General features: G+C 45.3%; 2 protein-coding genes across 4 annotated transcripts in view; one reads left to right on the forward strand and one right to left on the reverse strand.

Annotated features, from left to right (window-relative positions):
- MALT1 (MALT1 paracaspase) overlaps positions 1-26924 on the reverse strand; it is a 368173-nt gene that overhangs the window by 292324 nt on the left and 48925 nt on the right. The window lies entirely within an intron of this gene.
- ALPK2 (alpha kinase 2) overlaps positions 1-26924 on the forward strand; it is a 221810-nt gene that overhangs the window by 82948 nt on the left and 111938 nt on the right. For 2 of the 3 annotated variants that reach the window (XM_068251267.1, XM_068251268.1), the window contains one exon: positions 25337-26714. In XM_068251267.1, the coding sequence (XP_068107368.1) occupies positions 25337-26714 (1378 nt within the window). Of the gene's footprint in view, positions 1-20296; positions 24456-25336; positions 26715-26924 lie in introns of those variants that run through there. The other variant, XM_068251266.1, reaches the window with a different exon arrangement.

A 26924-nucleotide genomic window follows, 5' to 3' on the forward strand; every position in this document is an offset into this window, starting at 1 on the left:
CCTTTAAAATGCATAGAAAATAAAGTCATTACTGGAAACAAATATCAACACCAAAAAGCCCAATTGATGGTGAAAAAAACAAGATATAGATCGTTTCATTGTGATTAGTAGTGATTAAGCTATTGGCAAATGAAAGGGATGAGCACTGAAAGGTGAAAATCGCTCTTGTCTGTTAGGGTAAGATCCCCTTTGGGGTGAAGTAGTTAATTAAACCACCAAAGAAGATTTTAAAATGGAAAAAGTGGCAGAGAAAGCTAAATCTATGAATGTTAGCAGTAAATCTTCATTAAAGGGAGTTCCCTTGTGTAATAGAAAACCATTAATTGGTGTATTTTAGATCTGTACCTAGAATTGAGCTATAAGTTTACTTCCCCTTCGAGGATCTAAGAGCCATGACACTCTGGACCAGTGGTGTAGGAACCGCCATAGCAGCTGCTATGGGGCCTTTAGCCACTAGGGGGCCCACTGCTCCTGGCTGAATGTGCTTTATCTCTTTTTTTTCTGTACCTTCCACCTCTTCCTTTCCATGCACCCACCCTTGTTGTATGTAGTTAATAATAATGTCTGTACCTGGGGAAACCTAATACGGGAAGGTATATCTAGTTCCCTATACTAGATGCTTAGTGAAAGTTCACTATACTGGACGCTTAGTGGCACATAGGCATGCTACAAAACAAATTGTGTGGCCCAATCATGACTTCTAGCTCCGCCCCTGCTCTGGACACTCCAGACTGTGTGTATATTTAGATGTGTCTTAATTAGCTGCCTGAGCCTTCTACAGTCATGTAACTGTCAGTTGTGGTAGTCACATTTTTGCCTGGTGGTCCCAAATGATCGATTCCTCTCTGACCGAAATTGATTCAGAGATGAATCGATTCTGTCTATACACTGTAGAATGATTTTTAACAGATTCCAGAACCACCAATCCTTATTCTCACACAGAACCCTCCCCTTCTCTAATGCCTAACCACTCCCCTACAGATGCTTAACCCTAACTACCCCTACCCTGATGTCTAACTGCTACCCCCTCTGATGCCTGACCCTAACCACCCCGCTGCTGATACCCAACCCTAACCAACCCCATACCAACGCCTAACCATATGCCCCCCCACCGCCTCTGATGCCTAACCCTAACCACCCACTGCAGATACCCAACCCTAACCAACCCCATACCAATGCCTAACCATATGCCCCCCACCACCCCATCCGATGCCTAACCCTAACCACCCCCCGCAAATACCCAACCCTAACCAACCCCATACCAATGCCTAACCATATGCCCCCCACCACCCCATCCGATGCCTAACCCTAACCACCCCCTGCAGATATCCAACCCTAACCAACCCCATACCAATGCTGTAAGCATAGTGGAGATGCCGCCGCAACAGGGAGCAGCATGGCGGCTATCTCCGCTTCTCAACCGGCGGTTTCCGCCGCGCAGGTACATGATGGAGTTGTGCCTGGGACTATGGTGAATGCGGGGGAGGCCGCCGCAGCGCTGAGCGACATGGCGGCTGTCCCCGCGTCTCAGCCAGCGGCCTCCGCCGTGCTGTTACATGATGGAACTTTGCCTGGTCTCTCAGTCGCACATAGACTGAGGTCTGCGCGCGCGCGCACAGACAGGAGCTTTATGCATGCAGAAGGGGAGTCAGCTGATCAGCCTTTCAGCAGACTCAAACACTGATCCCGATTGACTGAGTGACTGGGGCGGCGCTAAGGAGCGCTCCCAGTATATATACAGCATGCCTGTCAGTCGTTCCTTGTCTGCTGTTGCAAATGCTAACGTGTGAGCGCTCAGACCTAGTCGGATCCCAAAATGTGCTAGAACCAGCCAGATTCTGTTGATAGCTTAAAGTACTAGCTTATTGTATTATCTGTTATGACCTTCTGCTTCCGTTGACTATTCTCCTGCTTACTGACTCTGTACCTCTGCTCATCTGATTCATGTTGCCGACTAGGCCTGGATCTAACACTGAATCAGTCTTCTGTCTTTGTACCTTATCTGTCCGTACGTTACCAACTCTGCTTGTCTGACCTTTCTTACCCCACCAGTGGTCTTAGCCACTGGCTAGGGATCTGTGGCTTTGCACCTGCTCCTCAGGTGAAGCGCAACTGCAGCACTGTCTGTAGACACCTGCTCCTCAGGTGTCCACTGGCTGCAGTGTAGTCTTAATTACCCGCTCCTCAGGTGATCATTCTCTGTAGCTCAGTTGGTGATACCTGCTCCCCAGGTGTCTACTGACTACAATACAGCCTGACTCGCCTGCTCCTCAGGTGATCAAAGGCTGCAGTATTGTCTAAATCACCCGCTCCTCGGGAGACTTCATATTCCTCATTACTGTTGCACCAAACACTATCTCACATTGGTAGTCCTGTGTCTGGCTATACTAGTAGCATTATTGGTGATTCTGCAGATCACCACATAATCAGGTATAGCATCTGTATTGTATCCCCAAAACTTCAGCGCTGCAAGGTCTCTTAATTCAGGGATCCGCCACCAACACCCCTCACAGTGCAGGCTTACCAGCTTCCTGTAAGACCCAAATTATAAGTTCTGAGCGTGTGTGTGGTCAATATCCCCACCGATCTGTGACTTCCACGTCCTGCGGTCCCAAATGCTCCTGATATTACTCCTCTGAAGAAGGTCTCCGCATATGAGGATATAGTGTCATAAAGCAAAACAAAAATCTAAGTGCTCTCCGTATTAATTTAAAACAAGCACTTTTATTCATATAAAATGTAAACAGATACTCACATAAGGGCTCTTGTTACAGGGACCCTCAGTAGACACAGCGTATAAAATATGTATATCTGCAGGGTGCCAATCTCCCCTCTGCCATCCGTTCCGCCCGACCTAGGTTTCGCTATTGCGTCCTCAGGGGCTTCTAAAAAAACAAAAAACAAAAAAAGAAGCCCCTGAGGACGCAATAGCGAAACCTAGGTCGGGCGGAACGGATGGCAGAGGGGAGATTGGCACCCTGCAGATATTCTTCTTCAGAGGAGTAATATCAGGAGCATTTGGGACCGCAGGACGTGGAAGTCACAGATCGGTGGGGATATTGACCACACACACGCTCAGACCCTATAATTTGGGTCTTACAGGAAGCTGGTAAGCCTGCACTGTGAGGGGTGTTGGTGGCGGATCCCTGAATTAAGAGACCTTGCAGCGCTGAAGTTTTGGGGATACATGTTATTATGAAGTCATTCTGAAGGACTTTTTAACTTCTGGGCAGCTCATGGGACATTTATAGCTCTTTGCGCGGAGATTGTTTTATCTTTTTGTGTTATAGCATCTGTATTATTGGTGATACTGCAGATCACCAATAATCAGAAAATCTGTTTAGCTGACACCAATCGTTACAAATGCCTAACCATATGGCCCCCAACCACCCCCTCCGATGCCTAACCCTAACCATCCCCTGTAGATACCCAACCCTAACCAACCCCATACCAATGCCTAACCATATGCCCCCCCCACCACCCCCTCTGATGCCTAATCCTAACCACTCCCCCTCCAGATACCCAACCCTAACCAACCCAATACCAATGCCTACCCATATGCCCCCCCACCACCACTCCGATGCCCAACCCTAACCACCACCCCTGCAGATACCCAACCCTAACCAACCCCATACCAATGCCTAACCATATGCCCCCCCACCACCCCCTCCGATGCCTAACCCTAACCACCCTCCTGCTGATGCCCAACCCTAACCAACCCCATACCAATGCCTAACCATATGCTCCCCCCAACCACCCCCTCCGATGCCCAACCCTAACCACCACCCCTGCAGATAACCTAACCAACCCCATACCTATGCCTACCCATATGCCCCCCCACCGCCACTCCGATGCCCAACCCTAACCACCACCCCTGCAGATACCCAACCCTAACCAACCCCATACCAATGCCTAACCATATGCTCCCCCCAACCACCCCCTCCGATGCCTAAACCTAACCAACCCCTCCAGATACCCAACCCTAACCAACCCAATACCAATGCCTACCCATATGCCCCCCCACCACCACTCCGATGCCCAACCCTAACCACCACCCCTGCAGAAACCCAACCCTAACCAACCCCATACCAATGCCTAACCATATGCCCCCCCACCACCCCCTCCGATGCCTAAACCTAACCACCCCCTGCTGATACCCAACCCTGACCAACCCCATACCAATGCCTACCCATATGCCCCACCAGCACCCCCTCCGATGCCTAACCCTAACCACTCCCCCTGCTAATACCCAAACCTAACCAACCCCATACCTATGCCTGCCCATATGCCCCACCAGCACCCCCTCCGATGCCTAACCCTAACCAACCCCTGCAGATACCCAACCCTAACCAACCCCATACCAATGCCTACCCATATGCCCCACCACCACCACTCCGATGCCTAACCCTAACCAACCCCTGCAGATACCCAACCCTAACCAACCCCATACCAATGCCTACCCATATGCCCCACCACCACCACTCCGATGCCTAACCCTAACCAACCCCTGCAGATACCCAACCCTAACCAACCCCATACCAATGCCTACCCATATGCCCCACCACCACCACTCCGATGCCTAACCCTAACCAACCCCTGCAGATACCCAACCCTAACCAACCCCATACCAATGCCTACCCATATGCCCCACCACCACCACTCCGATGCCTAACCCTAACCAACCCCTGCAGATACCCAACCCTAACCAACCCCATACCAATGCCTACCCATATGCCCCCCACCACCCCATCCGATGCCTAACCCTAACCAACCCCTGCAGATACCCAACCCTAACCAACCCCATACCAATGCCTACCCATATGCCCCCCACCACCCCATCCGATGCCTAACCCTAACCACCCCCTGCAGATATCCAACCCTAACAAACCCCATACCAATGCCTAACCATATGCCCCCCACCCCCTCCGATGCCTAACCCTAACCACCCCCCTGCAGATACCCAACCCTAACCAACCCCATACCAATGCCTAACCATATGCCCCCCCCCCCCACCAACACCCGATACCCAACCTTAAAACCACCCTTCCTGATGCCTAACCGTAACCACCCTCCCATACCACAAGCACCCTTTCTGATGCCTATCCTTAATGCGCCCCATGGATACATATGTGCAGCAAAAAATTAAAAATTCTAGAAGCACCAACATAGGCACCTATAGAAATATTGCTTAAGGTTGTAAATTTGAGTGCCAAAGTTGCCTGGATTGCTCACTATGCAAATTACGGCCACGAAAGTATTTGTATGGGCGCCGCCATAGGCAGCCCCTCCGACGTCCAAATCTCTTGCTTCCCTCTGATACACCAAATTTCTTGAATAACTGAACAAAAAGTGCACCTCCCCTGTTAGAATAGTGTTAGAGGGGAGAGTCGTGTTATTATGGATGTTTGGGACTCTTTTTCTCTTTGATTAAATGCCACAAATGAGGGAAGAGATGAGCTGCTGTTTTGTAGACCTGCAATTAGAGAAAAGCAGAATGCAAAACAAGTCGTTACAGGCATCAGTGAGTGACAGGAAAATAACATGATGGGAAATATTTCCTCTCCACTAAAACTGATTATGTTTCCTTCTACGAATGATAAATTACAGCATCATAATGAATGAACTCCCCGGATGCCTTTGATGGGGAATTTTGGAACGCTGAGGGGTTTTAGTGCCTGCACTGTGCACAACGCACCATTAACCCCTTCAGCTCTAGGTCCTTATTCCTTATGCTGGGTAGAGATGGCCCAAACGGTTCGCCGGAGAACTTGGTCGCGCAAACTTAGCTGGTTCGAGGTCGCGGTGAACCGCGTCCGCAAACACTTAGCGAGTTTGACCCGCCCCCTATATTGGGCTAAACTTTGACCCTATACATCACAGTCAGCAGACACATGGCAGCCACTCAGGCTGCACTCCCTCCTGGAGCCCCCCCACCCCCCCCATAAAAGGCAGCAGCGTCGGCAAGAGACATTGGAGAGATAGGAAAAGCGATAGTTAGGAGGTCAGTTAGCTTGCTCCTTTCTGTGTGTGTGTGTGTGTGTGTGTGTGTGTCTGTGTGTGTGTGTCTGTGTGTGTGTGTGTGTGTGTGTGTGTCACTGACACTACATATACAGCCCTGTCTATCGCAGCTGGTCCTTGCTAATTGCTGTACTGTGCCAGGCCCAGCACATTTAGTGCATACCTTTCACTGCCTCTGTGTGACTGCACTTTGTGTTATACCACCACCAGCAGCCAGGTCAAAAAAGTGTTCAGTGCCTCACCTTTATCAAAATGAATAAGGCATGGACCCCGGAGGGCTACTGCCTACCCCAAGACTAAGTCAGTCCCCACACACAGCATCTCTGCCTGCACGCCGTGCGACTGCCTGCCCCAAGACTAAGTCACTCCCCCACACAGCGTCTCTGCCTGCCGGCCGCTGCTGCCTGCCCCAAGATTAAGTCAGTCCCCACACAGCATCTCTGCCTGCAGGCCACTTGACTGCCTTCTCCGCCACCACCAACAGGGTCCAGACCAGGACTCCAGGCGGCCGCTAACAAAAACAATAATTTTTCTGGTGTGTGTACATGCCTGCCTAATTTTTCTGGCTGCACTGAGGCTGCAACAACAAAACAAAAGGTATGTACATGTGCCAGTTCCCCTTCGTGATCGTTACCTTGCCGCGTTGAAGGGGCTTGCGTATCACAATAAAGCAATGAGTGTGTTGGGGGGCACACCTGACCCAAGATAATAAGGTCGTTGCTTCATTGTGGACAGTTGTTCTGTCATTGAGCTACCTCAGCCCGACCATATGGGCTTGAAAACCGCCATCGCCTGCACTCTCGCCATGGTGCGCACCAGTCCAGCACGGCCATCACTACACAAACAGCTGTTTGCGGTGAGTTACACAGTGAATTTAGTCTGTCAGTGTGAAGCAGTACACTACTTACACTAACTGCTGATCCATGTATACACACGCAAGATGTTTTCAAGCACTTTAGACCTCTAATTTAGGAATGCAATGGGATTTCTGCCTTTTAGGGATTATAACCCTGCTGTGCAACAAATCTGTAATTTTCCCCGGGACTTTTGGCATGGATCCCACTCCGCCATGCCCCCCTCCATGTGTTAGACCCCTTGAAACATCTTTTCCATCACTTTTGTGGCCAGAAACAGTGTTTGTAGTTTTTCAAGTTTGCCTGCCCATTGAAGTCTATTGCGGTTCGAAAAGTTTGCAGGTTTGCAAACTTTTTCGGAAGTTCGAGTTTGAGGTTCGCGAACCGAAAATTGGAGGTTTGAGCCATCTCTAAGGCTGGGTACACACAATATGTTTTTCCGCTTGATTTTCCACCCGATCGTTTTTTTCCGCGCGATTCTGCGCTCAACTCTCTTATCTTTCGCTCATTTTTCATATCATTTTCCATTCACTTCTATGAGAAATCGAGCGCAAAATCGATCAGAAGGAATTTTGGACGACATGTCCAATATTCCTTCTGATCGATTTTGCGCTCGATTTCTCATAGAAGGAAATTATCTATCGAGAGGAAAAACTTATGGTGTGTACCCAGCATTATACAGACCCCGATGTTTGCATTCATATTATTCAGTTCCTCGAGAAACATTTTCCATTAGCAGTGCTACAGACTTAGCTTTATCTTCTCTCTGATGAATGTGGACAGAGCCATACTGAACTTTATATGTTCTCTGAACAGATGTGCAATCTCCAGGAAGAGAAACTGGATAATTAAAGTGAACCTTAAGTCTAAAAAAAAAATGAGTTTTACTCACCTGGGGCTTTCCTCAGCCCCCTGCAGCTGATCGGTGCCCTCGTCGTGTCCCTCCGATCTTCCTGTCCCCACCGATGGCCACTTCTGGTTTCGCCGTCACCGGCCGTCATGCTGGGAACGCGAGTGATTCTTCGCGTTCCCAGCCACAATATCTCCCCCTATGCTGCTATTGCGGCAAGTAGATTGAAGTAGATTCAATCTACAAAGTAGATTGAATGTTTTATTGTCTCTGATGAATGGCAGTCTATTAAGTGGTCTGGAGTTAAAATATATGAACAATTGACCCTTTCTATCTCTCCCTTGCCCTCAGAAGTTGTATTCTGCCAGGAAAACTTTTATTTTCTTATCAGCGAAGTTTACTATATTTCCGACAAGGCGTCGACAAGACAGAAGCTGTCACTTGCATGCCTGAAACTCTTTTAGGAAGCAAAATAAAAAAAATGAAACAGCCTGGTTATTACCTGAAAGTAGGACATGCTCGAAATATAACAAAAATCTATTAACCCTTCGCACACTCACATGCAAATGTTCACACAATTGCATTCACAGATTCACTCATGCAGGCACAACTGTTATCCCTACAGCTAAATTAAAAGCCAGGGTTTTAGTTCACAGAAGAATGCATTCTTATGCTTAATCACCTATACTGCGCAGAAGTACCCAGGTAAACATAGGTGTCCTAACTCTGGCCCTGTAACATGCATAGTGCAGACATGCAAACACATTCATTGCATCAAACCTATCAATGGATTAGGAGCACACATCCTAACTTCCTCTCCTGGGAAAGACAGTGCATCTTACCAATCGCACAAGGGAGCTAATGTTATGTGTCCATGTGCACAATGCGCATACACCAGCATAAGCTGTCTGCATGCTGACAAACATACAGGGGAAGGGGGAGTGCACCGAATTGGACCCTAGCCACAGGGGTCAATGATAAGAATAAACATACATATATCCAGGCACATCGCCTCTAGTTAGGACATTAAATAAATTATTAGGGAAAGGGAGGTGCTGAAGGGGGTGTGGCTAGAAAACAGCAAAAATCTATTAACCCTTCGCACACTCACATGCAAATGTTCACACAATTGCATTCACAGATTCACTCATGCAGGCACAACTGTTATCCCTACAGCTAAATTAAAAGCCAGGGTTTTAGTTCACAGAAGAATGCATTCTTATGCTTAATCACCTATACTGCGCAGAAGTACCCAGGTAAACATAGGTGTCCTAACTCTGGCCCTGTAACATGCATAGTGCAGACATGCAAACACATTCATTGCATCAAACCTATCAATGGATTAGGAGCACACATCCTAACTTCCTCTCCTGGGAAAGACAGTGCATCTTACCAATCGCACAAGGGAGCTAATGTTATGTGTCCATGTGCACAATGCGCATACACCAGCATAAGCTGTCTGCATGCTGACAAACATACAGGGGAAGGGGGAGTGCACCGAATTGGACCCTAGCCACAGGGGTCAATGATAAGAATAAACATACATATATCCAGGCACATCGCCTCTAGTTAGGACATTAAATAAATTATTAGGGAAAGGGAGGTGCTGAAGGGGGTGTGGCTAGAAAACAGCAAAAATCTATTAACCCTTCGCACACTCACATGCAAATGTTCACACAATTGCATTCACAGATTCACTCATGCAGGCACAACTGTTATCCCTACAGCTAAATTAAAAGCCAGGGTTTTAGTTCACAGAAGAATGCATTCTTATGCTTAATCACCTATACTGCGCAGAAGTACCCAGGTAAACATAGGTGTCCTAACTCTGGCCCTGTAACATGCATAGTGCAGACATGCAAACACATTCATTGCATCAAACCTATCAATGGATTAGGAGCACACATCCTAACTTCCTCTCCTGGGAAAGACAGTGCATCTTACCAATCGCACAAGGGAGCTAATGTTATGTGTCCATGTGCACAATGCGCATACACCAGCATAAGCTGTCTGCATGCTGACAAACATACAGGGGAAGGGGGAGTGCACCGAATTGGACCCTAGCCACAGGGGTCAATGATAAGAATAAACATACATATATCCAGGCACATCGCCTGTAGTTAGGACATTAAATAAATTATTAGGGAAAGGGAGGTGCTGAAGGGGGTGTGGCTAGAAAACAGCAAAAATCTATTAACCCTTCGCACACTCACATGCAAATGTTCACACAATTGCATTCACAGATTCACTCATGCAGGCACAACTGTTATCCCTACAGCTAAATTAAAAGCCAGGGTTTTAGTTCACAGAAGAATGCATTCTTATGCTTAATCACCTATACTGCGCAGAAGTACCCAGGTAAACATAGGTGTCCTAACTCTGGCCCTGTAACATGCATAGTGCAGACATGCAAACACATTCATTGCATCAAACCTATCAATGGATTAGGAGCACACATCCTAACTTCCTCTCCTGGGAAAGACAGTGCATCTTACCAATCGCACAAGGGAGCTAATGTTATGTGTCCATGTGCACAATGCGCATACACCAGCATAAGCTGTCTGCATGCTGACAAACATACAGGGGAAGGGGGAGTGCACCGAATTGGACCCTAGCCACAGGGGTCAATGATAAGAATAAACATACATATATCCAGGCACATCGCCTCTAGTTAGGACATTAAATAAATTATTAGGGAAAGGGAGGTGCTGAAGGGGGTGTGGCTAGAAAACAGCAAAAATCTATTAACCCTTCGCACACTCACATGCAAATGTTCACACAATTGCATTCACAGATTCACTCATGCAGGCACAACTGTTATCCCTACAGCTAAATTAAAAGCCAGGGTTTTAGTTCACAGAAGAATGCATTCTTATGCTTAATCACCTATACTGCGCAGAAGTACCCAGGTAAACATAGGTGTCCTAACTCTGGCCCTGTAACATGCATAGTGCAGACATGCAAACACATTCATTGCATCAAACCTATCAATGGATTAGGAGCACACATCCTAACTTCCTCTCCTGGGAAAGACAGTGCATCTTACCAATCGCACAAGGGAGCTAATGTTATGTGTCCATGTGCACAATGCGCATACACCAGCATAAGCTGTCTGCATGCTGACAAACATACAGGGGAAGGGGGAGTGCACCGAATTGGACCCTAGCCACAGGGGTCAATGATAAGAATAAACATACATATATCCAGGCACATCGCCTCTAGTTAGGACATTAAATAAATTATTAGGGAAAGGGAGGTGCTGAAGGGGGTGTGGCTAGAAAACAGCAAAAATCTATTAACCCTTCGCACACTCACATGCAAATGTTCACACAATTGCATTCACAGATTCACTCATGCAGGCACAACTGTTATCCCTACAGCTAAATTAAAAGCCAGGGTTTTAGTTCACAGAAGAATGCATTCTTATGCTTAATCACCTATACTGCGCAGAAGTACCCAGGTAAACATAGGTGTCCTAACTCTGGCCCTGTAACATGCATAGTGCAGACATGCAAACACATTCATTGCATCAAACCTATCAATGGATTAGGAGCACACATCCTAACTTCCTCTCCTGGGAAAGACAGTGCATCTTACCAATCGCACAAGGGAGCTAATGTTATGTGTCCATGTGCACAATGCGCATACACCAGCATAAGCTGTCTGCATGCTGACAAACATACAGGGGAAGGGGGAGTGCACCGAATTGGACCCTAGCCACAGGGGTCAATGATAAGAATAAACATACATATATCCAGGCACATCGCCTCTAGTTAGGACATTAAATAAATTATTAGGGAAAGGGAGGTGCTGAAGGGGGTGTGGCTAGAAAACAGCAAAAATCTATTAACCCTTCGCACACTCACATGCAAATGTTCACACAATTGCATTCACAGATTCACTCATGCAGGCACAACTGTTATCCCTACAGCTAAATTAAAAGCCAGGGTTTTAGTTCACAGAAGAATGCATTCTTATGATTAATCACCTATACTGCGCAGAAGTACCCAGGTAAACATAGGTGTCCTAACTCTGGCCCTGTAACATGCATAGTGCAGACATGCAAACACATTCATTGCATCAAACCTATCAATGGATTAGGAGCACACATCCTAACTTCCTCTCCTGGGAAAGACAGTGCATCTTACCAATCGCACAAGGGAGCTAATGTTATGTGTCCATGTGCACAATGCGCATACACCAGCATAAGCTGTCTGCATGCTGACAAACATACAGGGGAAGGGGGAGTGCACCGAATTGGACCCTAGCCACAGGGGTCAATGATAAGAATAAACATACATATATCCAGGCACATCGCCTCTAGTTAGGACATTAAATAAATTATTAGGGAAAGGGAGGTGCTGAAGGGGGTGTGGCTAGAAAACAGCAAAAATCTATTAACCCTTCGCACACTCACATGCAAATGTTCACACAATTGCATTCACAGATTCACTCATGCAGGCACAACTGTTATCCCTACAGCTAAATTAAAAGCCAGGGTTTTAGTTCACAGAAGAATGCATTCTTATGCTTAATCACCTATACTGCGCAGAAGTACCCAGGTAAACATAGGTGTCCTAACTCTGGCCCTGTAACATGCATAGTGCAGACATGCAAACACATTCATTGCATCAAACCTATCAATGGATTAGGAGCACACATCCTAACTTCCTCTCCTGGGAAAGACAGTGCATCTTACCAATCGCACAAGGGAGCTAATGTTATGTGTCCATGTGCACAATGCGCATACACCAGCATAAGCTGTCTGCATGCTGACAAACATACAGGGGAAGGGGGAGTGCACCGAATTGGACCCTAGCCACAGGGGTCAATGATAAGAATAAACATACATATATCCAGGCACATCGCCTCTAGTTAGGACATTAAATAAATTATTAGGGAAAGGGAGGTGCTGAAGGGGGTGTGGCTAGAAAACAGCAAAAATCTATTACCCTGGCTTTTAATTTAGCTGTAGGGATAACAGTTGTGCCTGCATGAGTGAATCTGTGAATGCACTCCCCCTTCCCCTGTATGTTTGTCAGCATGCAGACAGCTTATGCTGGTGTATGCGCATTGTGCACATGGACACATAACATTAGCTCCCTTGTGCGATTGGTAAGATGCACTGTCTTTCCCAGGAGAGGAAGTTAGGATGTGTGCTCCTAATCCATTGATAGGTTTGATGCAATGAATGTGTTTGCATGTCTGCACTATGCATGTTACAGGGCCAGAGTTAGGACACCTATGTTTACCTGGGTACTTCTGCGCAGTATAGGTGATTAAGCATAAGAATGCATTCTTCTGTGAACTAAAACCCTGGCTTTTAATTTAGCTGTAGGGATAACAGTTGTGCCTGCATGAGTGAATCTGTGAATGCAATTGTGTGAACATTTGCATGTGAGTGTGCGAAGGGTTAATAGATTTTTGCTGTTTTCTAGCCACACCCCCTTCAGCACCTCCCTTTCCCTAATAATTTATTTAATGTCCTAACTAGAGGCGATGTGCCTGGATATATGTATGTTTATTCTTATCATTGACCCCTGTGGCTAGGGTCCAATTCGGTGCACTCCCCCTTCCCCTGTATGTTTGTCAGCATGCAGACAGCTTATGCTGGTGTATGCGCATTGTGCACATGGACACATAACATTAGCTCCCTTGTGCGATTGGTAAGATGCACTGTCTTTCCCAGGAGAGGAAGTTAGGATGTGTGCTCCTAATCCATTGATAGGTTTGATGCAATGAATGTGTTTGCATGTCTGCACTATGCATGTTACAGGGCCAGAGTTAGGACACCTATGTTTACCTGGGTACTTCTGCGCAGTATAGGTGATTAAGCATAAGAATGCATTCTTCTGTGAACTAAAACCCTGGCTTTTAATTTAGCTGTAGGGATAACAGTTGTGCCTGCATGAGTGAATCTGTGAATGCAATTGTGTGAACATTTGCATGTGAGTGTGCGAAGGGTTAATAGATTTTTGCTGTTTTCTAGCCACACCCCCTTCAGCACCTCCCTTTCCCTAATAATTTATTTAATGTCCTAACTAGAGGCGATGTGCCTGGATATATGTATGTTTATTCTTATCATTGACCCCTGTGGCTAGGGTCCAATTCGGTGCACTCCCCCTTCCCCTGTATGTTTGTCAGCATGCAGACAGCTTATGCTGGTGTATGCGCATTGTGCACATGGACACATAACATTAGCTCCCTTGTGCGATTGGTAAGATGCACTGTCTTTCCCAGGAGAGGAAGTTAGGATGTGTGCTCCTAATCCATTGATAGGTTTGATGCAATGAATGTGTTTGCATGTCTGCACTATGCATGTTACAGGGCCAGAGTTAGGACACCTATGTTTACCTGGGTACTTCTGCGCAGTATAGGTGATTAAGCATAAGAATGCATTCTTCTGTGAACTAAAACCCTGGCTTTTAATTTAGCTGTAGGGATAACAGTTGTGCCTGCATGAGTGAATCTGTGAATGCAATTGTGTGAACATTTGCATGTGAGTGTGCGAAGGGTTAATAGATTTTTGCTGTTTTCTAGCCACACCCCCTTCAGCACCTCCCTTTCCCTAATAATTTATTTAATGTCCTAACTAGAGGCGATGTGCCTGGATATATGTATGTTTATTCTTATCATTGACCCCTGTGGCTAGGGTCCAATTCGGTGCACTCCCCCTTCCCCTGTATGTTTGTCAGCATGCAGACAGCTTATGCTGGTGTATGCGCATTGTGCACATGGACACATAACATTAGCTCCCTTGTGCGATTGGTAAGATGCACTGTCTTTCCCAGGAGAGGAAGTTAGGATGTGTGCTCCTAATCCATTGATAGGTTTGATGCAATGAATGTGTTTGCATGTCTGCACTATGCATGTTACAGGGCCAGAGTTAGGACACCTATGTTTACCTGGGTACTTCTGCGCAGTATAGGTGATTAAGCATAAGAATGCATTCTTCTGTGAACTAAAACCCTGGCTTTTAATTTAGCTGTAGGGATAACAGTTGTGCCTGCATGAGTGAATCTGTGAATGCAATTGTGTGAACATTTGCATGTGAGTGTGCGAAGGGTTAATAGATTTTTGCTGTTTTCTAGCCACACCCCCTTCAGCACCTCCCTTTCCCTAATAATTTATTTAATGTCCTAACTAGAGGCGATGTGCCTGGATATATGTATGTTTATTCTTATCATTGACCCCTGTGGCTAGGGTCCAATTCGGTGCACTCCCCCTTCCCCTGTATGTTTGTCAGCATGCAGACAGCTTATGCTGGTGTATGCGCATTGTGCACATGGACACATAACATTAGCTCCCTTGTGCGATTGGTAAGATGCACTGTCTTTCCCAGGAGAGGAAGTTAGGATGTGTGCTCCTAATCCATTGATAGATTTGATGCAATGAATGTGTTTGCATGTCTGCACTATGCATGTTACAGGGCCAGAGTTAGGACACCTATGTTTACCTGGGTACTTCTGCGCAGTATAGGTGATTAAGCATAAGAATGCATTCTTCTGTGAACTAAAACCCTGGCTTTTAATTTAGCTGTAGGGATAACAGTTGTGCCTGCATGAGTGAATCTGTGAATGCAATTGTGTGAACATTTGCATGTGAGTGTGCGAAGGGTTAATAGATTTTTGCTGTTTTCTAGCCACACCCCCTTCAGCACCTCCCTTTCCCTAATAATTTATTTAATGTCCTAACTAGAGGCGATGTGCCTGGATATATGTATGTTTATTCTTATCATTGACCCCTGTGGCTAGGGTCCAATTCGGTGCACTCCCCCTTCCCCTGTATGTTTGTCAGCATGCAGACAGCTTATGCTGGTGTATGCGCATTGTGCACATGGACACATAACATTAGCTCCCTTGTGCGATTGGTAAGATGCACTGTCTTTCCCAGGAGAGGAAGTTAGGATGTGTGCTCCTAATCCATTGATAGGTTTGATGCAATGAATGTGTTTGCATGTCTGCACTATGCATGTTACAGGGCCAGAGTTAGGACACCTATGTTTACCTGGGTACTTCTGCGCAGTATAGGTGATTAAGCATAAGAATGCATTCTTCTGTGAACTAAAACCCTGGCTTTTAATTTAGCTGTAGGGATAACAGTTGTGCCTGCATGAGTGAATCTGTGAATGCAATTGTGTGAACATTTGCATGTGAGTGTGCGAAGGGTTAATAGATTTTTGCTGTTTTCTAGCCACACCCCCTTCAGCACCTCCCTTTCCCTAATAATTTATTTAATGTCCTAACTAGAGGCGATGTGCCTGGATATATGTATGTTTATTCTTATCATTGACCCCTGTGGCTAGGGTCCAATTCGGTGCACTCCCCCTTCCCCTGTATGTTTGTCAGCATGCAGACAGCTTATGCTGGTGTATGCGCATTGTGCACATGGACACATAACATTAGCTCCCTTGTGCGATTGGTAAGATGCACTGTCTTTCCCAGGAGAGGAAGTTAGGATGTGTGCTCCTAATCCATTGATAGGTTTGATGCAATGAATGTGTTTGCATGTCTGCACTATGCATGTTACAGGGCCAGAGTTAGGACACCTATGTTTACCTGGGTACTTCTGCGCAGTATAGGTGATTAAGCATAAGAATGCATTCTTCTGTGAACTAAAACCCTGGCTTTTAATTTAGCTGTAGGGATAACAGTTGTGCCTGCATGAGTGAATCTGTGAATGCAATTGTGTGAACATTTGCATGTGAGTGTGCGAAGGGTTAATAGATTTTTGCTGTTTTCTAGCCACACCCCCTTCAGCACCTCCCTTTCCCTAATAATTTATTTAATGTCCTAACTAGAGGCGATGTGCCTGGATATATGTATGTTTATTCTTATCATTGACCCCTGTGGCTAGGGTCCAATTCGGTGCACTCCCCCTTCCCCTGTATGTTTGTCAGCATGCAGACAGCTTATGCTGGTGTATGCGCATTGTGCACATGGACACATAACATTAGCTCCCTTGTGCGATTGGTAAGATGCACTGTCTTTCCCAGGAGAGGAAGTTAGGATGTGTGCTCCTAATCCATTGATAGGTTTGATGCAATGAATGTGTTTGCATGTCTGCACTATGCATGTTACAGGGCCAGAGTTAGGACACCTATGTTTACCTGGGTACTTCTGCGCAGTATAGGTGATTAAGCATAAGAATGCATTCTTCTGTGAACTAAAACCCTGGCTTTTAATTTAGCTGTAGGGATAACAGTTGTGCCTGCATGAGTGAATCTGTGAATGCAATTGTGTGAACATTTGCATGTGAGTGTGCGAAGGGTTAATAGATTTTTGCTGTTTTCTAGCCACACCCCCTTCAGCACCTCCCTTTCCCTAATAATTTATTTAATGTCCTAACTAGAGGCGATGTGCCTGGATATATGTATGTTTATTCTTATCATTGACCCCTGTGGCTAGGGTCCAATTCGGTGCACTCCCCCTTCCCCTGTATGTTTGTCAGCATGCAGACAGCTTATGCTGGTGTATGCGCATTGTGCACATGGACACATAACATTAGCTCCCTTGTGCGATTGGTAAGATGCACTGTCTTTCCCAGGAGAGGAAGTTAGGATGTGTGCTCCTAATCCATTGATAGGTTTGATGCAATGAATGTGTTTGCATGTCTGCACTATGCATGTTACAGGGCCAGAGTTAGGACACCTATGTTTACCTGGGTACTTCTGCGCAGTATAGGTGATTAAGCATAAGAATGCATTCTTCTGTGAACTAAAACCCTGGCTTTTAATTTAGCTGTAGGGATAACAGTTGTGCCTGCATGAGTGAATCTGTGAATGCAATTGTGTGAACATTTGCATGTGAGTGTGCGAAGGGTTAATAGATTTTTGCTGTTTTCTAGCCACACCCCCTTCAGCACCTCCCTTTCCCTAATAATTTATTTAATGTCCTAACTAGAGGCGATGTGCCTGGATATATGTATGTTTATGCTCGAAATATAAGTCCTACCGTTAAAATAAGCCCTAGTGGCTGTGGAAGTCCTGCCCGTCCGTCTGCTCCCCCGCCATCACTCTACCTCCTGCCAACCTCTTCCTGCTCATCCCCTTTCTTCACTGCCCCCCGACATACCTCAACCGCAGATCAGCGCGGTAAACTGCTGATTGCCCCACCGCCGCTTCTGGCCCCGCTCTCCGCTGCCCACTGGCATAATTCAAATCGCAGATCAGCGGTAAACTGTGGTGAAGGCAGCTTGTTTCAATGTAACAGCACATTTCTGTTTACTTCCTGTACATGGAAGCACTGTTACAGTGAAATTCTAGCTGCCTTTACCGCTGATGTGCGGTTTGAATTATGCCGACGGGCAGTGGAGAACAGGGCCACAAGCAGCGGTGGGGGAATCAGCAGTTTACCGCTGACCGGCAGTTTGAATTACCAGTATGTTGGCAGGCAGTGGAGAAAGCGGATGCAACTTTTTGGAAGAGGGGGTCGGCAGGATGTAAAGTGGAGGTGGAGGAATCGGGAGGGAATCTGGCTATGTGCAACTGGGAAATATGTAAGACCTCCCTGAAAATAAGACCTAACACATCATTTCAAGGAAAAAATATTATTATAAGACAGTGTCTTATTTTCGGGGAAACACGGTACACATGTATATCTCATCATATCACATGTCACCTCAGGAACACTTTAAAGGAATACTGTAGGGGGGGGGGGGTTGGGGGAAAATTAGTTGAACTTACCTGGGGCTTGTAATGGTCCCCCGCAGACATCCTGTGCCCGCGCAGCCATTCGCCGATGCTCCGGCCCCGCATCCGGTTCACTTCTGGAATTTCAGACTTTAAAGTCTGAAAACCACTGCCCCTGCGTTGCCGTGTCCTCGCTCCCGCTGACGTCATCAGGAGTGTAGTGCGCAGGCTCAGTATGGTCTGTGTCTGCGCAGTATGCTCCTGGTGACATCAGCGGGAGCGAGGACACGGCAACGCAGGCGCAGTGGTTTTCAGACTTTAAAGTCTGAAATTCCAGAAGTGAACCGGAGGCGGGGCCGGAGCATCAGTGAATGGCTGCGCGGGCACAGGATGTCTACAGGGGACCATTAGAAGCCCTGGGTAAGTTCAACTCATTTTCCCCCGACCCCCCTACAGTATTCCTTTAAGGTAACACACTATTGATAACAATACTAAAATGATGCCCCCTCATTACTTGCTATCTTTAGTAAATTATAGCCTACCCCACTAAAATTCCTAGAATGGCTAATGATAAATGATCCCAATGTTAAAACACAGTTGTAATCATTGGAACATTGCTTAGATGAAGTAAATATCATCGATAGCCATACTAATATGCCCCCTCATTGCATATAATGTGGAGACATATTATTATGCATAATATTATGGTTATCAAGGATATTCATTTTCATAATGCTCCAAACAAAAAAAACACAACATTCAGGGGGCGTGGCCTGGCACCGTGGTGGATGGCAGCCTAGCTCCTTAGCTCGTGTCTCACCCGTGGCTTTTAGGGCCTCTATCTCCGCTTCTGGCCGCCTGACTACCTGAAGAGGCCCCTCTCCCGGCTCCCAGTACCTCTAGCATCCAGCCCATCCAGTTTGGAGGAGATCCGCTGACCTCCGCGGACTACCGCGCCAGAGGCCTCCCGATTGCGGCAGCAGCTTCAAATTTAGCCCCCGGCTTCATTGGGGCGACTAGGCCGCAATTTTTTTTTTTGCTGCTGGAGCTTCTGTGGGGAGATCTTGGACTGCTGGCACCCACCCTGACCCTCTCCTGACGCTGCTAGCCTCTGCAGGAGTCTTTTCTTTAGGCTCCATCTACATCTTTGGTGGGGGTAAGTGACTGTGGTGTGAGGGTCTGGAACACTATCCCCCATTCTATCATCTCAGAGGCTCCTGTCCTTCCTCCTGCCTGCCTCCATACATATAAATATACACTTTTTTTTTTTTTTTTCTCCACTTCTCCTTCTGCTATCACCTGCTATCTACAAGCTGCACCCTTAAAGGGACATACCCACTCATCACTCCAATATCATGTCGGAAGTCACCCCAGAGAGTTCGGCCCCACAAAACTTACTTACTTTGGAAGCCTTGGATGATAGGCTGAATGTGCTGTTTAGTAAATTTACGCTCTCTCTGACTGCGGAACTATCTAAGTTATCTTCTGAATTGAGAGGTGAAATAACGTCTCTCGGTGACCGTACCAGTCACCTAGAGACTAAAATGGATCAGTTAGTGGACTATGCTAATGCTTTGGAGGAAGAAAATGCAGTTTTGAAAACCGATGTTGCGCTACTGAAAATGCAGCAGGAGGATCAAGAGAATAGGGACAGACGTCAAAACCTGCGATTTAAAGGTATCCCTGAAACTATTTTGGATGCAGATCTCCCTAAGTATCTTCTGGAATTTTTTAAGCAATTGGTGCCATCTATCCCAGATGCAGATTGGAGGTTGGACAGAGCCCATAGATCTCTTGCACCTAAGCCTCAGCAAGGAGTTAAACCTAGAGATGTTGTGGTACGTTTTCACTACTATGACAGCAAGGAATCACTGGCGAAGGCGGCAAGGAATTTTCCGCATCTGGACTTTAAAGGGGCCCAAATTCAGGTATTCAATGACATAGCTGTCTCCACCCTTGAGAAGCGTCGTTCTCTACAGCCGGTGACGTCTATTCTGCAAGCACATAAAATTCCATATCGATGGGGCTTCCCGTTCAAATTGCAGGTTCGCAAAGATGGTGTGCAGCATTTTATGAGAGACATTTCAGAAGCTGACAAGTTCTTGGATAAGTTGGGTCTCCCCTCCCTCCCGAAGGATTACAAATCGCCGATGTCTCAGAAACATGCCAGATCTCCTCAGAAAGACTGGTCGGCTCTTCCCCCCAAAATGGCTAGAGTGTCCAGGCGCTCCTCTCCTCGCCATCTTGCTATGGACACTTGAAGTAATGTTTTCATCTACGCAGTTTTTGTGATTACTGGAGCCCGTCCTACGCACTGTTTGCCATGGGCGGGAGTTGGGCACCTCCACCCATTGCCAGTCACACCTCCACCTATGGGTTGTTGGCTTCGCCACCCCTTGCCCTGGTTTAGACTACAATCAGAGTGGTTTTTTTTGTTTTTCATACTGTCATGGCTATCTCAGGTCATGCAAAGTTCTTATTTTCCTATCCAAATTTCTATGTTCTTGATCTATCTGTTGAGTAATTACTGTTCTTATTTTTATGTTTCTTTGACTGACCAAACGTTTAAAATTCTAATGCTATGTTGTACCATCTCATTCCGCCAATGCTATTCATGCACACCTGGTTTTTCTGCTGACATTTCTGAATGTGATCACCTATTACATACACCATGGTGAAACTTGTATCATATAATGTGAAAGGGCTGAACTCTAACAAGAAGCGGGTTTTAGCTCTTAAGCAATTCCGTGAGTCAGAGGCAGATATAATCCTTGTTCAGGAGACTCACTTTAAGCGAGGTGGCTCCTTCACCTTTGCCAGTAAACATTTCCCTGTCCACTATACAGCGAGCTGCCCCACAGGTAAGGGAGGAGTAGCCATATTGTTTAAACGGGACATGAATATTGAAGTGTTATCCACTAAATTAGATCCTAAAGGTCGCTATATTATCTTAAAATGTAAAATGGGAGACTTAACCTTTGTGCTTATTAATCTCTATGCTCCTAATGAGCGACAGGTGGCCTTTATTTCAAAGGTACTAGCTTTCTGGCAGGACATGGACTGTGCTGCTGTCATTGTTGGTGGAGACTTTAATGTTATTCATTCCCCAGGCCTTGATTGGCTATCACCCAATAAATTAGCACCTTCAGCAGCCACTATTAATCTAGCCAAGTCGTTCCGCAAACTGATTAGGTCATACCATCTCCTAGACGCAGTCAGGATTGCACTGTCAAACCAAAAGAGATTCACTTTCTACTCGCCGGTACATCAAACCCATACTAGAATAGACCATTTTTTGGTCTCTGCTCCTATTCTTAGATGTATGATTACGGCAGAAATCCATGACATTACGTGGTCCGATCATGCCCCTATTTCGCTTCAAATTACCACTTCTTTACTCAAGAAGAAAACATTTCATTGGCGACTTAATGAATCTCTTCTGCTCAATGAAGACACTAAATTGGAGCTGCAATCCTCACTGCGGGAATTCTTTGAGTTAAACGAGGGTTCGGTGGATAAGCTATCCATCCTGTGGGAGGCTCATAAGGCTTACATTAGAGGTCAGTGCATCGCTCTGGGATCTAATAAGAAAAAACAAAGGCTTTTGCGGAGCGCGGCACTGACCTCGGGTATACGCAGAGTGGAATTGGAATATGCCCAAACCCCTTCGTTACACTTGCTGAAGCGGCTATTGGAAATGAGAAATGAATTGAAAGACATACAGCTAGCTCAGGCAAATAAATCCCTATTATGGTCCAGACAATATTATTATGAAAAAGCAAATAAACCTCTTACTCCTATGGCCAAAATGCTGAGAGGGCATACTTCTGCACCTATACCGGATAAAATTGTAACACCTGGTGGTAAAACTCTCTATGATCCCCAACATATTGCTGACGAGTTTAGTAAATTTTATAAGGATCTTTACTCCTGTCTAGACAGGGGTAGACATCCTGCATTTGATGCCAATAAACTGGATCAGTTTCTATCTCGTTGCAGACTGCCTAAGCTTCAGAAGGGAGATCAAGATCTTCTGAATGCTCCTATAACCTTGGCGGAGTTGTTAGAGGCCATTAAAGCAATACCTCTACATAAGGCACCAGGCCCAGACGGGCTTCCCAATGTTTACTATAAGACCTTCCAAGACATCCTGGCCCCGTATATGGTCAGACTTTTTAACAACCTGATGAACGGTTTAGATTGTCCGCAGTATTTTGGTCACTCCTTCATCAGTGTTATTCTGAAATCAGGTAAAGACGAGACGGCTTGCGGTAGTTATCGTCCCATAGCTCTCCTTAATACCGATTACAAGGTGTTTACCAAAATTCTGGCGACTAGGCTCGCTAGTATCCTTCCAGATTTGATCGATAAAGATCAAGTAGGTTTTACATACTTTCGACAAGCGGGGGATAATACTAGGCGAACAATTTCTCTCATTGATTCTGTGAACCATACTAAGACACCAGCCTTGCTGCTTAGTTTAGATGCAGAAAAGGCCTTTGACAGGCTGAGTTGGCCTTACATGTTCTCCCTTCTGAAGCATTTGGGTTTTTCGGGTTCTTTTGCAACAGCTCTCTCCCTTTTATACTCAGCCCCTACGGCCCAAATCAAACTGCCCTCGGTCGCCTCTGATCCCTTTCAAATAATAAACGGGACTAGACAGGGCTGTCCTTTATCGCCCCTTCTATTTGTCCTATGCATTGAGCCACTGGCCTCAGCTATTCGGGAATCTCCAGACGTCATGGGAATTTGTGTGGGTTCTAAACAATTTAAATTATCGTTATTTGCAGACGACATCTTACTTACTCTGACTAACCCCCTGACTACTCTTCCCTGTCTCCATAGGATTCTAGTCGAATTTGGTGCCCTCTCTGGATACAAAGTTAATTCCTCTAAGACAGAGGCACTCCCGATTAATATTTCTCTAGAAATGGCCTCCATTATAAAAGCTTCCTTTCCATATCGCTGGTGCCCATCTTCAATTAAATATTTGGGTATACATCTCACCTCTACCTACGACAGCCTCTATTCGGTTAATTATATCCCGTTGTTAGCAGAAGTGAGGCGCTTATTGAAAACCTGGTCCCCCCTCAAATTATCCCTACTCGGTAGAATTTGTAGCATATCCATGTCTATACTACCGAAACTACTATATCTTTTCGAAACTCTACCGGTAAAAGTGCCTTTTACGACCTTAACGGCCCTGCAAAAAGATATCCTCCATTATATTTGGTTAAACAAATCCTCTAGGATCCCACGCTCGGTTATGCTGACCAGGAGAGAACACGGAGGTCTGGGCGTTCCTGATATCACAAAATACTATTTAGCTGCCCACTTGAGACATGTGATTTCTTGGACCCAATTGCACGCATTTTCTAAATGGATGCAAATTGAAAAACTTTGGTTAGCCCCTGTTCATCCGTGTTCCCTCCTTTGGTCATCAAGACTCCCTGACACGGTCAACCCTCTCCTCCGTACCATGCATTTTACCAAGAATATTTGGCATTACTGCTCATCAAAGTTTCCCCTTACTACTAACCCCTCGTCCTTAGTTAATGTAATTTTTAATCCATTGATCCCTAATAGCTCATCATCTTTAGTAGTTAAGGGTTGGTCAGATGGCAATATCTTTCAACTTAGGCATCTTCTAGATCCCATTTCAAAAACATTTGTTTCTGCAGACCAGCTCTCCCAACGGGTCAATTTAACTCCTGCCCTACGCTTCAATTTTCATCAAATCAAACATTATGCTAAATCCTTAGGAAATTCAGACTTTACCTCCTCACCTACCCCGTTTGAAAGTCTATGCAATAATGGCCCGACGCAGACACACTTAATTTCCTCTATTTATAAAATTCTCTGTGCTTTTCCAGCAGACACTTTACCTTCCCACAGGTACATGGAATATTGGTCCCGGGCCCTCTCTATGGATATTACAGCTCCAATGTGGTCCAAGATCTGGCAGTCTATCGCTAAATCCACGCAATGCTCAATCCACAAAGAAAACCATTATAAAATTCTTTTGCTCTGGTACAGGACTCCAGACAAATTACACCGTTGGTTCCCAAATACCTCACCAACTTGTTGGAGGTGTAAGGACAAGGTGGGTTCGCTGATGCATATCTTCTGGGACTGTCCTCTAATTAAACCTTTTTGGGAGACTGTTTCATTACTCATTTCAGAAGTTTTTGAATCCCATATAGACCTGCATCCGCTTAACGCACTTCTAGGCCTTCCTGTTAAGAATCTCCCTCGTAAACGGTGGAAGCTTATGTTACATATATTATCTGCAGCAAAGAGGTTAATTGCCCAATTTTGGAAATCCACAACGATTCCTAGTAAAACAATATTAATAGATAAGATTAATGATGTTAGGAGATTGGAAGATCTAACGGCCAGAAGCCATGATAATATCGAGGCACATGGCGAGCTGTGGGATCCATGGGAGGACTGGGATATGACATTGTGGCTCCAATCACGTAATCGTAAGCCTTCATAATTTTTTTGTTGTTTATGGAATACCTTTTGATTAGCTTGGATGGTTTGGGATGTGTTCACTATATTTTAATATCTGTTGGTTTGTGTTAGTGACTTAACTATTTGGTCGGTTATAAGTCTGTGTTGTTTGTTTTTGTATGTTTTTTCCTAATATGGAAGTCCTGCCATATTATAAATCTTATTTTATGTTCGTCATTATACATGGATTAGCGAGCCTATTGGATCTACAGGGTGAACTATGTCACTATGGCTTGAGAACCTTTCCCCTGTATAACTTGCGTTCATTGTGAAGATAACTGTATTCATCCTGCTTGCTATTCTAATAGTACCTATGTTTTATATAATTTGCTACTGTATTTGTCTTTTCTTATTTCAATAAAAAATTGATTGATTATTAAAAAACACAACATTCAGACTGGGCTCAATGATCCTATTTCTTTAGTTTTACAAACTTAAAAAAGATTGTTTTCCCTCTCTCCTTCACAGCTTATACAGTTCCTGAAGGAAAATCTTTGCCCTCAAGAGGGCACTGTTCAGTCAAATGAAGTCACTGAGAAACCAGAAGAAGAGTTGAGTGAAGACTCTCAGGAGTTGGAAGACTCTGCCAAAAGGCCACCAGAGTTTGAAAATCAAGATGACATTCATTTCTTGGAGAAGCAGCAGGAATCTATCAAGAATCATGATACTGTTATTGAGAAGGAGTTGTCAATGTTGGAGTTGCCTGTTTGTTCCATAGATACAGATATTACGGAGCATGGGTTAGAAATTCTGGATCATGTGTCTGAAGTTGTGGACTGTGGATTACAAAATGTGGACAGTGAACAGAATAATGTTGAAAGTGAATCTCAAATTGTGGATGTTACTTTCCAGGCGGTGGACAACGGTTCACCGTTAGGTGGAATATCTTCTTATGAACCTTGTGGACTAGATGTTGGTGAGAACAAGACTAGTACAACTGGAGATTGTGAAAAAGGTCACCATGATCTTGAAACTTTCTCTCCAAACTGCCAAGCTGGTGATGTTACCAATGACATCACCAAAGCCACTAATAATGGTGCAATACAATTAGATGTTGACCAACCACCAGGAGAGAACACCACAACGGACAACACACCAGAAATGCCCAATGTCTTAAATAATTCAAACATAGCTTTGGAACCTATAGAGGAATACAAAAGCTTGGTGGTTGAAAACAGTCCTTCTGCTGATGACAACCTAAGGACTAACTCTAGCCAAACCATCAGTGGAAAACAAATGAAACGAAATGCATCAGACCAGCAAGAGAAGGACGACATACACAACAAGAAAAAAGCCGTTGAGGCTTCTTCTTTAAACAACCATAGTTCTTCACTTAGTGAAATGAATCATGAAGCAATTATTGTTGTGGAAAATAACCACGGAGGTGTTGATAAAAAGCCCATGAGTCCTTGCAATGAGAATAGTGAAATACTAAGCCTTGAGAAAACCAAAGCTGACATGCTTAATAATCCAACTGAAATAGAAAAAACACATTCACTGCATGACAAAGATTACATTCCAAATTCCCGGGAGCTGTCACAAGTGTGCGAAGACCCTGACACAATTAGAGGGGCTGAGCTACTAAGAGCTCAGAGTGTTGACCTAGACCAGACTAAGGGAGCCAGCTGCTCTCTTTGGCTTATGGGCTCAACGAACTTCTGTGAGAGGAGCACAGAGAGCAAAATGGTGAAGAAGAAATTTAAAGCTGGGGCTAAAGATGCCACCAAAAATGCTGGAAATGAAGCAGAGGCCGTGGATGTAAATGAGAGGTATCCACCAGAAGAAGAGAAAAGGATCAAAAGGCAAAATAGCTCTGACACGACCACCACAAAGGACAGCAAGAAAGGTAAGACATGTTCCCAAGCAAGACTCATATCATTCTGTAAGAAATAGTGAATACGTGCTGTGTCATAATATAGTTCTAGTGGAATGTCATGATATTGTTCCAGGGAAATGTAATATAATTATAGTTGAATATTAAATCTGGAGGAAGCTCATAATATAGTACTGCTCTGGTTAAAAGTCATGATATACAGTTCCAAATAAATGTCATGAA

This window comes from Hyperolius riggenbachi, chromosome 1 (genome assembly GCF_040937935.1).
Source record: "Hyperolius riggenbachi isolate aHypRig1 chromosome 1, aHypRig1.pri, whole genome shotgun sequence".
Taxonomy (NCBI): Eukaryota; Metazoa; Chordata; class Amphibia; order Anura; family Hyperoliidae; genus Hyperolius; species Hyperolius riggenbachi.